General features: G+C 43.5%; 2 protein-coding genes across 8 annotated transcripts in view; one reads left to right on the top strand and one right to left on the bottom strand.

The window, feature by feature from the left end:
• Positions 1-15,614, top strand: part of LOC148830270 (gamma-aminobutyric acid receptor subunit rho-3) — a 19,976-nt gene extending 4,362 nt beyond the window's left edge. Inside the window, exons 2-10 of the mRNA XM_088920482.1 lie at positions 2,882-3,331; positions 5,457-5,569; positions 7,880-7,947; positions 9,730-9,953; positions 10,543-10,625; positions 11,459-11,596; positions 12,618-12,770; positions 14,292-14,485; positions 15,113-15,614. Of these exons, the coding sequence (XP_088776608.1) occupies positions 3,195-3,331; positions 5,457-5,569; positions 7,880-7,947; positions 9,730-9,953; positions 10,543-10,625; positions 11,459-11,596; positions 12,618-12,770; positions 14,292-14,485; positions 15,113-15,406 (1,404 nt within the window). The 5' untranslated portion in view covers positions 2,882-3,194 and the 3' untranslated portion in view covers positions 15,407-15,614. The remainder of the gene's footprint in view (positions 1-2,881; positions 3,332-5,456; positions 5,570-7,879; positions 7,948-9,729; positions 9,954-10,542; positions 10,626-11,458; positions 11,597-12,617; positions 12,771-14,291; positions 14,486-15,112) is intronic.
• Positions 15,603-16,811, bottom strand: part of adgrg2a (adhesion G protein-coupled receptor G2a) — a 37,431-nt gene continuing 36,222 nt past the window's right edge. For all 7 annotated transcript variants that reach the window (XM_088920477.1, XM_088920481.1, XM_088920475.1 and 4 more), the window contains one exon: positions 15,603-16,811. In XM_088920477.1, coding sequence (XP_088776603.1) covers positions 16,705-16,811 — 107 coding nt within the window. In that variant the 3' untranslated portion in view covers positions 15,603-16,704.

The following is a 16,811-nucleotide window of genomic DNA, read 5'->3' as shown; positions in this document are numbered from 1 at the left end:
TCATGAGCATCAGCAAGATGTTGATTAGTTTGTCCTTTCTGAAGGATTCCATGGTTAAACAAATGGATTTATTTAGTTTCTTACAACATTTTGTTCCATGAAATCTGTAGCTGGCTTATTCTTGCTGGTAGTAGCTAAAGGGTTACAGCCCCACTCACTGCAGCTCAACCAGTAATTGGTCCCAGCTGACAGTGTTTTTGTGTGTTTTGTATGCCTAATTCCTACATCAAGTATTGCATCAGATATACTGTCACGCCTGGGTTGTCAAGGTAACTGACTTTCTAATCAGCTAGTCTGTTTAAAACCAGTGGTGCCTTTAAAATCACTACCTGACCTGATTCTACCAACCACATTGATTATACAGTACAGTATATACCTGAAAAAAATGACCCTTCACATCACCTGAAAACTTGTTCCTCAGAGAATTTTTACAACTAATTCTGATTGAAGAAGCATAGGTGCTGGGTGGAATATATCTGGTGGGATTACAGTTTTCACTTCAAATCAAAATCAAATTAAATCAAAGTTTATTTATAAAAATGCACAACAATACGGCGTGCAGCAGTAGTTGCTGGCAGTGAAATTTCTTATTCTGCGAGCTCACAAAAATTACAAGAATCACAAAAATTCACAAAAACACAAAAATCACAAAACTGAGGTTACATTTTTGAAATTGAATAAAAACTCAATGTGAGTAGAGCTGTTATGTGACCATGGTGTATGCAATATATACAGTACATGTAGTGCAGTTATGCTGAATATAGTGAGAATTGTGTGTCCATGTAGCCATTACAGGTGATTTGTGACTTTTAGATTGTGTAAGATCTGTTGATTGGGAATGCATTGGGAAATATCAGGAATAGCTCAGATATCATGGCATCAACCACATGCATTTGGAAACTGATGGGTAGTTTGCATCATGCTTGTGTTGGGTGAATCACAGCTGTGTGAAGCTCTGCAGCTTTTTTTCTCAGCATTGTCACATTTGTCACTTGCTGGCATGTGACAGTAAGTGCGAAGAGATATAAGAGAGTAAGAGGTCAGAGAGTAATCCCCTTCACAGATTAGAAGTCTGGGTCAGAGACTGTGGATTAATTTGCTGTGAAATTAAATTTGATCCGTGATATTTTTCTTTCCCTTTGTGAATCAGTGAATATTAACTTCAATTATCCACGAACTTTGTTTATGCCCAATAAAAGGCCGGCGGATCTTATGACACTGATGAGATGCAGTCTATAGCCTAAAGCTTTCTGTTTTAGTTTCATGACCACTTCTGCTGCTGAAAAACTTTAACACGTTAATGTTAATTTGATTTTGTTTACACAGGCCTTCAGAGTGATAGACATGAAGATATTTATTTTTCTGATTCTTCCGTTCACCAAGTAATATTCAACTTTGACTAGGAGCTCAACGGTATGTGAAAAAACCCGAGTAGCTCACCACTCCCGCCAGATATCAAGTACGCGCACTGATTTCTTATCTTATTTGATTGTGTGATTCACCATTTGATTGTATTAACAAAGCTTCAGGGAGTTAAGAGCCAGGATTTGGGAACTGGTTAAGCTCCAGCTCTGTGATGGTATCATCACACTATCCGAAAAGGTAGGGTTTCACGGGCTACGCTCTGTGAGGCTGTGGCAAGAGCAGATCGTCCTTACTCTGTGTCCAGTCACAGACGACAGAAATGTCAAAACTGGGAATTACAACTCTTCATTCTACTCTGAAGGTACAGTAGGTGCGTTAAAGGCTGCTCTGTGTGGGTGATTATTGGGAGTGACGTCTTGGCAGTACAAGTCGGAAATAAGAGACAGAATGTCAAGAAAAAAATATCTTCAGGCAACACTAAATGATCCCAGCTACCACTGATCCAACAGTCTTGGAAGGCCTTGAGAGAGTTTTTACCCCACTTGAAGGTGAGGCTCGTATTCCCTCTCCTCTTCAGCTTTCTTTCTATTACTTCAACGCTGCTGGCTGGAAAGGGGAACCTCGGTGGATTATGTGATAACTTATTTATGTGTTTTCCCTTTGTGCAAAAAGGTAATCTTGTACATTATCTGTTATAACGGACGTCTGCTACGTAAACAGCAAGAGCAAGAACTCAGCAGCAGCAATAATACTGATACCAATGCAGCCTCATAAGTTCCTTAATGCAACCTGAATTAAAATCCACGAATTGCTTATCCCAGGATTTCTCAATACACATCCACTTTAGGAAAAGCAGCAGCTCACTTGTTCTCGTGATGAAACAATCATTACAGTGACTAAGGAATTAGTTGGAACAGAATTCTGCAGGTGGAGTAGCCCTGTTACACCCTGCCTTAGTCAAGTGGAAAACTTGCATCCGTATTCACGCTGCCCAGTAGGATGTGAGCCTTTCGCCATGCACAGGAAGTGACAGCACACACTGCACATCTGCACAATAGCTACTCTGCGAACCCTTCCCTCCATTTCTCTAGGAGCTGGTGACCGCACAAGGGGAAGACTTGGGGTGTGTTCGAGTGTTCCACGATCACCTCGCATTCTCTGCAGTGATTAAAAGACTTCTCACCCAGAACGCATTCTCAGTGGGGGGTACTGAGCTGGGAAACTCAAAACATTTGAGAACAGGAGGGATAAAGTGCGCTGCTGCAGTGTAGCCATGGCTGTATTTGCTTTGTTCCCACTGTTATAAGGTCCCAGCTCACAGTTCCCAAACGACAAAGCCCAGGAGACAGGCAGAAGTGGGTTATTTTGTTATTTGGTGGAATTTGTAATCAGAACAGTGCCATTGTTTATTTTTTTCCGTTTTATTCCTGACTTTGTAGGTTATTGAAAGATTGCTGCGGCACAGCAACAGATAAGAAGATTAAAGGGGCTTAACGTCATTCTTTTGTTATTACAGGAATAAATTGCTATTCAGTTTAATCGGGACTCGGAGGGAGACAAATCACATTACGAGGTCCGGGCGGAGGCAGGCGCGGGCCCAGGCGGCGACACTGACTCGGCGAACCGCACAGAAGGGGCGCGACAGCGTGCGAGCTGGACGCCGGGATGGAGAACTGCGGCTGATTTCCCGGACGGGCTAGAGGGGATTTCTGGACGACGGCGGTTTTGGACATGGCCAGGGCCTCCGTCGCCGGGAGGCTGAGCTCGGCCGACTCCAGCGCGATGACCGAAGGAAGAGCTGAGAGCAGCGCCGTGCCACCTGCCCAGTGATGGACGCCATGCACCTGGCCTTCAGACTGCTCTTTCTCTCCTGGCTCTGGCCAGGCGCCCTGCTGAGCGGAAGCCACTTCCAGGGCAAAAAGAAAAACAAGGATGTGGTCCTGGGAGAGCACCGTAAGCATGGCAGGTGAGCAGTGCTTATTCGGATGTACGGCTCTGACCAATGAAAAATCCTTTGGGCTGGTCTGCAGAGTTTCTTTACAAAAAGATACCTACACAGTTATGCTACACTTGAAGGTATGGGTGTTTTATGTTTCTGACATTGTATTTAAATGCACTGTCTATGCATAGGAAGGCCTTTATGTACTGTATGTGTTTGGTGCTATTGTCTCTCTCTAAAGCCTTCCTTTAAAGTTTACTTTATAGCTACATCAGCACAGGGATAGGGTTAGTAGAGCTGTAATGTGCAGAATGGCAAGTTGAATACATGTGTTGTTTGGGCCAACTTCCAAATAACCAGTTAGATGTTAAACTTGAACATGTAGGTATTCTCTAATGCAATCAAGTTCAAAGCATACCTTGGGCATGATGGCATTAGATCAATAATGTATCCTTGGGGGCAGTAACCCCGAGTCAGACTCGAGATGAGAAGCCTGCTGAAAAAGCAGCAGTAACCTCAGAGATTGGTATTCAAAGTTCAAAGTCCTGCATACTACTGCCATCTCTCCTGAAATACATTTTTGAAGTGTTTTTTAAACGTTTATTGACCCAAATAAAACATTCAAGAATTGAATCTGCATTCCGAATCAGAAACAGAAGCGAGCATACTTATACAGTGTTGTCACCTACTGGAACAGCTGTGAGTGAAGTACTTACTGTGCTCATACCTCTGGAGGAAATGGGTGTATTTGCTTTTTATTCTATGAAAGCTCATTATTAGCATAATATTAGTATATAATTGCCGGAATACAGTAATTAGCACTCTTAAATTAGCTGACTGAAGCATCTTAATTAACATCAGAACAAAATTTATGGTGAACCAGGAGATTCTAGAAAAAATAGTATAACAATAAATGTACTGTGTATTAAATTAGTAAATAGCCTTGATTTCTGGACAAAGAGTGTCAGAGCTTATGCCAGCATCTATCTGCACAGAGGCTGAATTTCGAACATTTGTTTCCACAGCCCAGTTAGACTGTGAGAGCCTTTCAGATGTGGTTATTAAACCCATGACCCTTCTCCTCTGGGCTGTCTTAATCAGGCAGTTTAATTGGAGCTCTGGGCACTCTGCCTGGGAGTTCACTGAAGCCTGGAGCAGATGTCTCCAGGAATTCAGCATCACAATCTCTTTGTAGTTAGCAGCACTCATCACAGAATCTGCCATTTTAATCTGGTTGAGGATTATTAAGGTAAATGTACTTGCCCAAGTTGGGGGGGTTATGAATAATTATTTTACTGATTGACTAAACTGCTCTGTCCGTTTCTGATATTCTGGATTTTCATAACCCAACATTTGTAACAATATAAAAGCAACGCTGAGCAGAATATGCTCTATTATTTCTTAATTCTGATAAATGAGAGCCAGATGATATTTCGGGCTCAGAGAGGCCATCTGTCATCAGATATGAACTTGTTGAATTTAATAGCTGTTCAAACACGTTTAAATATGTATGGCGCAATCACGTTATTGTGTCTTGTTACAATATTGATTTCATTGTGTGTTTTTCTGTAGCTTTGTATTACAAGGAGTAACTTTTTGGAAAGCGTGATAAATAGTCTTCGGTTGTTCCTTCACTGCTCGGATGTGTTTCCATGTGGGAAATGGCTGGAGAGTGAGGCCTTCCCACTGTGTTCGTCACAGGACTGGTGCAGCCTCAGCCTCAGCCTCAGCCTCAGCTGGGCCGGACCCGCTGCACTGCAGACCCCGGTCCCTGCTGGACCTCTCCGCCCAGACCCGGAGCGGGACGGAAGATCGGGCCACGTCCCGGCCCCTTCTCTCGGCCAGCTCTTCGGGGCTCCGAGGCCTCTCCGCTCTCCTCCCACCTTGAGCCGCCGAGTATCCGAACCCACGTTCTGCTGAGCTGGACCACCTGGAGTTTCCATCCCGGGCCTGCAGCTTGTGGGATCTATAACACCTGCAGGGCGGCGGCCCCAGCGGTGGGAGTGCGAAGCCCTCTCTGCTCGCAGTGTGCACCTCCTGCCTCTTCTCTTTCCGTTTACGCAGTTGCTGCATTTGGACGCCCCTCGCGTTGTGATCCTGTTATCTCCGCACCTCAGTTTGTTTCGTTCTTTTGTTCCTTTGCCCCTCGCAGTCGGATAGACTTCAAGCTGAAGAAGTCTGACAGCACCAAGTCGACACTGATCAAATCCGAGCAGCTCCTGCGCATCGAGGACCATGACTTCGCCATGCGGCCAGGATTCGGGGGTACGTTGGGCACTCGGGTTGTGCCTTGGGGCATTTGTATACGAAAACATTGTGCAAAGCCAACGGTCTGGCTTTTTCAGCTTGAATGCAATTGGAACAATAGGTCCAGTGGGCCTATAGGAGACCTGGGGGTTCTGTGAGTGCAGGGAGACCAGTGTGGCAAGCTACTGTAACCTGCAATAACCTGTAACTTGCACCATTGACAGCAGTCTAGTTGTGTGTAATCTTTGCATGGTACAGTACAAATTCAGCAATTGAAAAAAGAGATAGCTGTGACCTATTTTCCAGCAAAACCAACAATAGCTCTGCAGCAAAGCCGAGGAGAGCGACTTAATCTTTTGAGACCTGGCTGTCGTTGTTTGCCTGCCCGTAGGAAATTCACCGAGCTGTCGGTTTTTCAGGCTTACCGTGGGTGTGGTAGCTCATCAGAGGCTGGTACTGCAATATCATTTAAATAGAGGCTGCAGAAGAATTTGATCGCCTGGCTTTTGCGTGCGATTGGTTTTTAATTTGAATAATTCCTAGTTTTGTAGCTGAGGGCAAAGGTTCTGAGTGCAGGCCATGGCTATTGCTCTTGCTTTAATGCATGTAGGGCCATTAGCTTTTTCTCCTCCTAAGGAGGTGAAGAAATTTCAACGTCACGAACTACACAACAGCAGCATTCCAAAGTGAGTTCAGACAAGTTCTGAAAAGGAATGTTTCATCATATGGAATGGAACACATATTTATTGAAACCCTCTGAAGCATAGAAATTAAAACACTAAAAGCTTCCTGCTCTAACGGTTTGATAGAACATACTTGCATTCTGTTTCTGAATTGTAGTTAAAAAAACAGAAAGCACAACGTCATCTCTTCTAACCGTATTAAAAGAAAAAATTGAACCTGAGATATTTTGAGCTGAGCACCGTGAAGATGACACAAGGCTTTGCACTAGTATGAAAAAGGAGAAAAAGCAGTCACGTGAGAAACATAAAGACATTTACAAACAAGAAGTGATCATTCAAATTATCACAAGACCACAAAATTGTCAGGCGACATCAGCTGCAGGCCGGAGAGCAGCGGGCCAGAGATTATACTGTGTTTCCGTTTTTTTTCACTTGTAATCCCCTCTCCTGTGTTTCTTCTTAGGCCTTGATTGATTCCAGGGATGGAATTAATAAAAAGAAAAAAAGAAAAACACGTGACTGTATATGGGTGTATAAGGGCCCTCGTCGTAGGCTTGAACCATAAAGAAACACCTTCATTTTGAATTAAGAAGTTACAAACAATGAAATCAGTCAGCATGACATAACCTGGACATTAGTACCTGATTCAATTTCATCCAGCTGTTTCTTGGAAGAAGCCAGGCTTTAACAGCATGGCTAGGCAGCTTGTTCCCCACTTCCACAACCCTGAAAATGATGTTTATTCTGTTGCAGTTGTACAGAACAACGTTTTTCCTGCATTTTCTGTACCTCATAACTATGCTACTTGGCATCTTTGTGTTCTTCCTCTGCCTTGATTTCTCCTCCAGGGTCACACATCCCCTGGTAAATAAAGTAGGTCTTTGTGTCATCCTAGGCTCTCAGCTCTAAACATCTAAAAAAAACATAACCCAGATTTTTTTTTTCCATTTAATACGAACAATGCCTGCTGAGGACACAGATGTGTTTTAATCTGGATTATACTTGGGTGTCCTGGTGGAGAAGGAAGAACACATGATCTTTGAGGGCTGTAAACAAATCCGGAGCCCTTCACTGGGATGCTGTTGGGACACGTAGCAGGTCCTATTGAAACGGGGCCCTGTATCACCTCACTGGAAACCTTGTGCCATGTCAGACCTCCCACTGTCACGGTTAGTGAGTAAAAAGCATTGGCTCCCTGTTGAAATTAGTGGGCTCACCGGAGCTCTGATCTGCTTATAAGAATGAATACAGTAAGGATATAAGAACAGTGCCAGCAGAGAGGAGCCCATCTATCCCACGTGGTGTAATTGATCCGAGGGCTGTTTCTCGAAGGAAACCAGGGTATCAGCTTCAACAGCTCAGATGCACTTGTTCCAGGCTCCCACATCCCTTTCACCTGTTCAGCAGTGTTGAATTCAACAGTGTTGAATGTTCAATTGATGCCACATTTTAGATCAAGTAAGGCTTCGATTAGCTCATTTAAGGTGGGTTGGAATGGGAACCACCAGGTGTGTGGGTCTTCAGGACCAGGATTGGGTACCCCTTCCCTACAGCAAAGAACTGCTACACTAAAGCAACGACAGCCATGCTGATGGTGACAATGACACTGGTGACAAGTCCCATTTCCATTCGTGTCTCCCTGCAGGCACAGCTATCCCGGTGGGCATCGACGTTCAAGTAGAGAGCATTGACAGCATCTCCGAAGTCAACATGGTGAGTGCTGCCCCGCCCCAGTGAAGCACAGCTGTACCAGAGCCTGAAGCTGATTGGCTGGCATGAGACTGTGATGTTGGAGGTTCTGTTGTCTAAGCTGCTGGATGGGTGACTGTCACTGAAGCCTGCCTAGTTACATGTTCTACTCCATTTGCTTTACAGTATCTTTTGTTCCAGCTGGCCTTTGTTTGATAAAGACTCTTATGTTGCACCTGGGAACGCCTCTTGATGAATTATCCAGCTCCTGCCTCTGCACAGTACACGATAGATAAATACATCAGGTCCCAGAATTGCTTATATCCCTTCTTCTTAGAACGTATGACCTAGGAAACCTAAGCAAGCATTTAGGTTTGTTGATCGTGTTGTTCCTTGACATAAAAATACATAGCCCAAGTCACTTTTATCAAAACTCTGAGTGCTCAGTATCGAGCTCTCTTAAAATTCACAAAATGAAGTAAGTGATCCATATAAAACACATTCAAGAAGACATGGTTTTAATTAACACAAGAAGAACTAAAGCTACAGCAGTACCCTTGCTGAGTAATGAAGTTTACAGGATTGAAGGCACCTTGTAAGTGAGAGAATATGCTCAGAGAATGAGATCCTGTGCACCAGCAAACTGTAGACTGGCTCTATAAGGCTCAGGCTACATCTTGGAAGGCGGAGTGTCCTTGCACCAGATTCCACCATTCTGTGCAATCATGATAGACAGCAGAAAACACAATGAGAAGTCACTGGGAGAAATATCCTTCCATACTAAATGACTGTAGCTCACCCTCTGTGTAGAAATGATCTGTATGCTCAGAGGCCATTCGGTGACAACATTGACAGCCAAGAGACAAAATCACTATCTCCATCAGCTGTGTGCCACAGGATATCTGAGGTGGTTACGGAGAAGACAGCGGGGTGTTTTCCTTGATAAATGCCATTTTTCCATTGACAAACCTGTTTGAAGACAACCCATAGAAACACTGGTGGATGATATGTTGTACAAGCCAACCACTGGGTTGATGAGAGCATGAAGATATGGGGAGGAATCTTTTTAACACAAGAAGAACATGATTCAGACAGAGGGCAGGGTTACTGTTCAGTAATCCTTGAGCCAACGGTTTTCTCAATCCTGCAAGCCAATCAACAGGTGTCGATTTTCCATCAGGACAATGCAAAACCATGCAATGCTGGGATTACAGTGGCGCAACTTCAAGAAGACAATGCTGAGCTGTGTAGTACCAACTTGACATCGAGAGGAGGCAGCCACATCCAAGCCAATATTTGTCAGTTGCCTGCAGCTGGACAGGATGAGTGGTAGTACATCCCACAGCAATCTGTCCAGAGGCTGATCAGGCCTGTGCTTCAGCTAATGCTCAGTAAGGTCATAACCAAACCTAACTTTGTTATATTTTCTCTATAGTGGTGCCACTACCATAAATGTAGAAAAAGTGCATAATTGTATTTTGTTCACCTATTCTGTGATTTTGTGTTATCTTTATAAATACATTAGATTTGGGTGCTGCATTTCTTTTGTCCATCAGTACACCTGTGGTAATTGTATTGTTTCATGCTGTGTGTAGTCATAGAAATTATGCAGACAAAGTGGACATATTTTATATATCTTTTAAAGACTGTAATGGTAGCGGGGTACCAGTTAATCATCCTCCTACAATGTGAGAGGAAGCTGAGGGGGCCCTGCACAGTCTTGGCGTAACTTGGGCCTGTACAAACACGGCACTCGCATTCCTGGTGACTTGACCTGACTCTGCATGCTTGTGCCTGTCCCTGCAGGATTTCACCATGACCCTCTACCTGCGTCACTACTGGAAGGATGAGCGCCTGGCCTTCCCCTCCAGCAACAACAAGAGCCGTACCTTCGACAGCAGGCTGGTTAAGAAGATCTGGGTGCCAGATGTATTCTTTGTCCACTCCAAGAGATCCTTCATTCACGACACCACCATGGAAAACATTATGCTAAGGGTTTACCCCGATGGCAACATCCTTTACAGCGTCAGGTACAGCAACCAGTGGGGTGATGTGAGACTGGAGCCTAGTTTAGGAGCCTGTCAGAAGGCTAGACTTGGAACTGAGCCTGGGTTTAGCGGGGACCCTTTCTTCAGGTAGTCCTGTGACCCAATCCACACCTTTCTGTCTGTCCTTTGACCAAGCGAACATCAGTTTTGCCACTTTGCAACAAACTCAGCTTGATCACAAGACACTATTCAGAAACTATAAGAAACAATTTTGTGGAGATAAATTATACAAGAGAACACATTATCATAAATCATGTGGTAGCTCAGCTTTAACAAAACTGTTTGGTACACGTTCTGATGAAATTGCATGCCTTTGTTAGGACAAACACCAATAAACTGTTGTTCAGAAGTTCCTGTTTACCTAACACGTTATCCATGTCATAGAAAAGTGAATAGAAAAGACTCTTGACAAAGTTCTAGTTTTACTTACTGTACAGAGCAGTGAGATGCAGTCAGTTGACTAACTGGGCAGGAGAATATTTGCTTTGTTTCCACGGGGAAGGTAAAAGTGGAACAGAGCGGCTGTGAGTCTCTTGAACTTCATACCTCTGTCTCATCTTGTGTCCTCTAGGATCACAGTCACTGCTTTGTGCTCCATGGATTTCAGCAGATTCCCTCTCGACACACAGAACTGCTCTCTGGAGCTGGAGAGCTGTGAGTATGTTTTATGCACACCTTTTAAGTACATCTCTTTATATAGTTGAGCACATTGCAAACAAACTGAGGGTAATTACCTGGTCCCATGTTCTTTTCTTGCACAATAAACCCAGTTTGCACGAATCATTCTCATCACCTAACATATACAGTATGTGTTTTGTACGATCTACAACAGATCTTTACACGAAGGTCGGTACAGCGTATTTGCCAAATAGTTTTTAACTGGACAGACACTTGGTTTTTAGGGGCTATCTAGTGTTTGGGGGGTGGTTACGTATCTTCATTCAGAGTTTCACAAGTTCAAAAAGTTTGAAACTGAAGGGACGTCCAGCATTCTGATCATTTTGTTCTTTAGCCTAAGATGTACAACAGGAAGAGGTTTTATCTTATTCGTTTTCTTACAAAGTCTTAGACTGTTTTTTTCAGATGTGAGATTTTAGATTTCAGATCTTTGCACCGTGTGTCTTACTTTGACAGTAGACAAGCACCGCTTGAATTGTGGAGGTTTTAGAGACATCCATGGAGGTAAAATATACAAGGTCATAACTTGGGGAGCTGTCACTTCCCCTCACAAATCTGTTTTACAATCTCTGCAGCTAAGACAATTTCCTGCCTATTAAGGTTAATCATCCACCTCCTAGTGTCCCCCTAGTCCAGTTTCCAGTCCTTCTGTCTGCAAAATTGATTGCCCAGTTACCAGGGCAATACCAACAAGCCTGCCCACAGGACAGGATTTTACTGGGACCTACATCCGTCCTCTGTATATAATAAGTAAACTTGGGTTTCTTCTTTCTCTTTGAACTTTTTGGTCCCCTTTTCCTCTCTTCCAGATGCTTATAATGAAAATGACTTAATGCTCTACTGGAAAAATGGGAACGATTCATTAAGGACTGATGAGATTTTGCTGTCTCAGTTCTTTATTGAAGAATTTAATCCTTCCAATGGGCTCGCTTTCTACAGCAGTACTGGTATGTCTGTTAATTAGTCAGTACCTTCATGTCTGCCCTCATGTCTGAGCCACATACACAACAAAATTACATTGTACTGTATTTCAAGCTGAAAATATGAAGGGAAGCCACTAAGTCACAGAATTGGCTTATTTTCCTTATCAGATGTTCAGCCTTGAGCATTCCTGACCCTGTTTAATTTTTATCTCTTGGAACTTCTCCACCTCCCTACTTTCAAAGCTAAACATGTCACTTAGCTCTGCTGATCACTTTGTGAGGGCTGCCAAAGGTATACGTTGCATGCTTTGGAAAGAGCTTGTTACACAATATTTACTTCTGTCTACCTCCTCGGGTCTGCTTTAAGATTTCTTTTTTAGACATCTGTTTTTTTTTTCTGATGTTTCGCTAATCATCCCCAAGAGGAATGACTAACACAAGACTTCCTTTATTCTGCTGGTGTTATGACACAGGCATCAATTTACAGTAATTCGCATGAAAATAAGGATCAAACAGAAGCAAGGAAATACTAAATACTGTACCGTACTTGAAATACTGTAAGGTGAATCTGAACATTATCACGTCCATTCAGTGTTTTCATTTCAAATTGGAACTATCTGATTTCAGGGCTCCTTACAAAACAAAACTAGTACTATTTAGTTAGGCCAGGCCTCTATTAAAAAAACAGTAATTATGCCTTAGTAAGAACATAACTATAAAGTACAAACAGATTTTTCTACATTTATGTAGTGACATAGTATAGATGCAGTAATTGCACTGATAATAAAAGATCACTGAAAGACTTAAAATAAAGCATCCTAAACTGGCCGGCTGCTATTTTGCTTCTGTCTTACCATGATGTTGCCCTTGATGTTGTTGTAGTTCAGCCTCTTGATTGTATAGTATATATCGTGCAGCTAGACGTCTTCTTGCAGGACTCTGACTTTGTGGTGTGCTTTTCCTGCATACAGAATCATTTTCAGGTCTCTCCATGGCCAATCTGCACTGCTAATGGTCTCTTCTCTCTCTTCTTCTTATGTTACAGGATGGTATAACCGCCTCTATATAAACTTTATACTTAGGAGGCATATATTCTTCTTTATGCTGCAGACCTATTTCCCAACCATGTTAATGGTGATGTTGTCCTGGGTCTCATTTTGGATTGACCGAAGAGCAGTTCCGGCCAGGGTCTCTCTAGGTAGTATACCATTCTGACAATGATGCGGAAGAAATAATGGAATTCCCCCACAAACCCACCCCCCTTTCCCAGTACTTGCATCCAGACAACAACATCTTTTATTACCTGGAAACAGATCTTCTCAGAATGAACACAGCTCCCAGTAACAACATTCCCGAATTTGCAGACGTTTATCCAAACCCAAGGTGATGACATGTCACCATTACTCTTTTTTCTCCATAACATGACAAACTGGCTGGAGATCATCCAGAAGTCTCTTGAGCCCAAGTCCCATCTCAAAATTTCGTGGGCTGTGTCTCAAGTCATCAAAGAACCACAGGGGTTCAGCACCTCGACCTGACGAAAGCAGGCAGAGCTGAAATGTGGAAGGTCCTTGCTTGCTAAGAGCATCTCATTCAATTCAATTCAATTTATTTTTATATAGCGCCTTTCACAACAAGGTTGCCCCAAGGCAACCAAGGAAAGTCATCTCATGGTGACTTTCTTATACTGGCAGATGTGTGATCCAGTTGTAAATGGTTAACAAAGCATGGCTGTTACACACTTTTTAAATGTTGTTCTTTAGGCAAAACTTACATATGGGATTGAATTTGTGACAATTATGTGAGCCATTGTTTTGGCCACACCTACAGTATATTACAGTACTTTTTTGTCCTTTGCTTGCTTTGGCCGCACCTATATTTTTGTTGGCCTTTGTTTTGGCCACACATTTTTAACCTGTTCGAAATGTGGTTCAGCCAGTTCTTAATACGAATCATCTAGCTTTTAAAGTCTGTGCTCAGACAACAGAGAGTAACTCTCAGTGCTAAAGACTACACGCGTGAAGCCAATGTCTGCTACTGTGCATGGCAACCGTAGATTTTGAGGTGATGAATCCGCTTAACAAAACACATCCTACAGTGTAAACTGGTGTGCAATGCTGTGGTTTTCACAGGGACCAGCAGTCAGTAACACATTGTTTGCATACTGCTTGGCAACCAGCAGGAGGCAGCTCTTAAAAGGAGTCAAGAAACATTTGCACCAGGATGAACTCTCATTTAACCAAAAAAAGTTGTAAAAAATACAGAAAACGTCACAGGTTTCACAGGTACAATACTTTCCTGTCACCTTCATATAATCAGCCCTGATGTTGGTTATAATAAATGCTCTTCAGAGTTATGGTGTTTAAGAGCAAGTAGAAGGTGCTAGGAACTATGATATACATGAATATCGATTAGCTGTGAAGTTAAATAACTATGGATAGCTGATAGCGAGTCCGTGCTGCACAAAACTGCAAAGCACAAGGACAGACACACACAGCAGTCTGATAATGTGCACTTGTACATTCAGATATGAGCCTAATACAAATGCTCAAACAAAATGCTTCAGGAAAATAGGCCATGCCTGTGTTTTATGCTTGAGGATGCTCAGTTTTTTTTAAGTGGAAGGATTCTTGATAATCCAAAAAACTGTCCTAAAACTGAAGTACGTTTTTGAATGAGAAAAGCTCAGAGGTATGTTCTTTGCCTTTGTTCACCGCAGGAATCACCACTGTCCTGACCATGTCCACCATCATCACAGGTGTGTCGGCCTCCATGCCCCAGGTCTCCTACGTCAAGGCCGTGGATATCTACCTGTGGGCCAGCTTCCTGTTCGTCTTCCTGTCCGTCATCGAGTACGCTGCCGTCAACTACCTGACCACCATTGAGGAGATGAAGAAGATGGAAAAGGGAAAGGTCTCTCTTTGCTCTGCTTTTATTTTTGGAAAGGGTGCCCTTCACTCTTCAGGCCTTCAGTCTTCCTGACCTATGAAATGCCTAAGCGAATGAATTATTTTCCTAACCTGGTATATTCAGATTGTTCCCTCACCTCTGCCTCTAAGCTAGACCTACAACATCATAGCCAAACACACGAGGCACACAGGAACTATCCAGCTGAAGCGCGCACAGCCTCCCCCTGGCTGTACTGCCCAGGGGCCAGATGCCGTCATCGCTGGGCTCCATGGGGAAGATAAGGACAAGCATGTAGTCCTTCTAGAGACCCAATCAGAAAATCTGCTAGCAATGAAGATGCCCCAAAAAGTGTTCACAATATAGTTAGGAAATGTATTTAATGCAGGGAAGTAAAGTACAATATTGTTTTCTCTTCATTTAAACTCTTATTCACATAGCAGCAATAACGATTGAGCGAACCCTTCTGCCAGATCTTCAGATTTTTACATCTGAGGCTGTAAAAACCCTGCCTGGCTGTCCGCAGCCCCTGGGTTAGTACCTGCCCCACAGGAGGGTCGCTCAGAGTCTCGTAGTGTTCATGGCTGTGCCTCTGTCATGTGACCATCATGCCTGATATTATCCCCCCTCCAGCTTCCGGTCACGTTCAACACCACGCAGGCCATGGCTTTCGATGGCTGTTTCCACGACAACGAGATCGAGCTGACGCCTTTCCCGGAGATCCCCGTGAACCCGGAACAGCCCCCGGCGCGGAATTCCGCGGACGCCCAGCCTGTGGAAGGCCACCGGCTGCGCAGGAAGCGTTCCATCAAGAGCAACGTCAACTACATCATGAACAACAGCCACGTCATTGACTCCTACTCCCGCCTCCTCTTCCCTGCCGCCTACCTCCTGTTCAACATCATCTACTGGGGTCTGTACTCCTAGAGGGGCATTCCCCTTTCCCGTATTCCTGGCAAATGGACTACGAAACTGTCTGTCCGGTTGCAGAGGCTGTAGCAACTGGGAATCCAGGTTGGAATTAAAAGTGTAAGGTGGGATCCCATCGCAAAACTGTGTGGAATATATACAGAAGAATCGTCAAGCTCCTAATGATTAATCAGCCTGAATAAATAACATCTGTCGGATTAAATAACATTTATTGGTACAGTAATTCTGTAAAAATAGTCAGTTACAAGCAAAAGTCTGAATACTGACTACTGCAGTACAACGTGCTAGTTGACAAAATGTAGAAGATACCTGTACAGGTTCCAGTAGAATAAATAAGGTTTCAATAATCCTTCAAAGGACAACAAACACAAAATAGAAAAAAAAACCATAAACAATATTAAATTCAAGTACAGTACAAGGTGTGCAAATAAGTTTACTTTTATAAATCTTGGGCCCAAGCTTGGAAATTCATACTTTCCTATGAATCGGAGGACATTCATGGCCTCCGTGTGCTGGGCACGTCCACCTGTGTCACAGACCAGGGGATATTCAAGCACAGCAGCCTGCCATACACTATCCAGAAGTCACTTGTTTTCATTGTCGGCTATGCTTTCTCTATGAAAACCATGGAGTAAATTCAGGAAACCTACCAATCTTGGCCATCTATTTGTTTACATGCTGTGTGAACTTGACTGAACTTGTTGAGTATGACCCAGGATGTCAACAGGGCTGACCTGGGCCTGTGACAGCGCTATAATCCCCAAGGAGCCTAGCATGTGCCCACAGCAGAGGAAGTTGATCCTCATGTTACAAGAAACAAAGGAACGATGTTTTCCTGAATAGGCAGAACTCAACAAATTGACAATCTGAATCCAGAATTTCTGGAATAACAGTGGCCGAGCTCCTTACTCCACATCGGGTTTCTCGGTCTGTGCCTTTCTCTCGGAAACACACGACAACATTGTGGCTGAAAGGCTGTCCGGTTGGTTCACACGACTCATTTTAGTTCTCGAAAAGTGAAACTGGATTTATAAAAAAGCCTAGTGTGTCAAGATTTATAAAGAAGCCTAGCGTGGTTTCACACTCTGGAGAACTTTGACGTCAGCACAAAGCATATTCAGCACCTATCTTTGCATTTATCTGTATCTATACATATATATTAATACACTGGCACTGTGGTAACCTGGTGTTAGTCAGCAAACGGTTTTACAATGCAGGACTCTTCCGGTCATGATCAGTCATGAGAATCTGGTGCCTCCTTGTGTGTAACAAACCTTCACCAGGCCAGATCAAAATCATCGTCCCTTCTTCGTCCTGAACCTGTTATTGGAAATGTCATTGAGCACCACATCCAGGCTGGGGTCACTCAGTGTCCCAACACTCACGTCCTCATATGGATTAC

This window comes from Atractosteus spatula, chromosome 7 (genome assembly GCF_055471065.1).
Source record: "Atractosteus spatula isolate fAtrSpa1 chromosome 7, fAtrSpa1.hap1, whole genome shotgun sequence".
NCBI classification, from domain to species: domain Eukaryota; kingdom Metazoa; phylum Chordata; class Actinopteri; order Semionotiformes; family Lepisosteidae; genus Atractosteus; species Atractosteus spatula.
The sequence above is the reverse complement of the archived record's forward strand: the minus strand, read 5'-3'. Positions and strand labels throughout refer to the sequence as shown.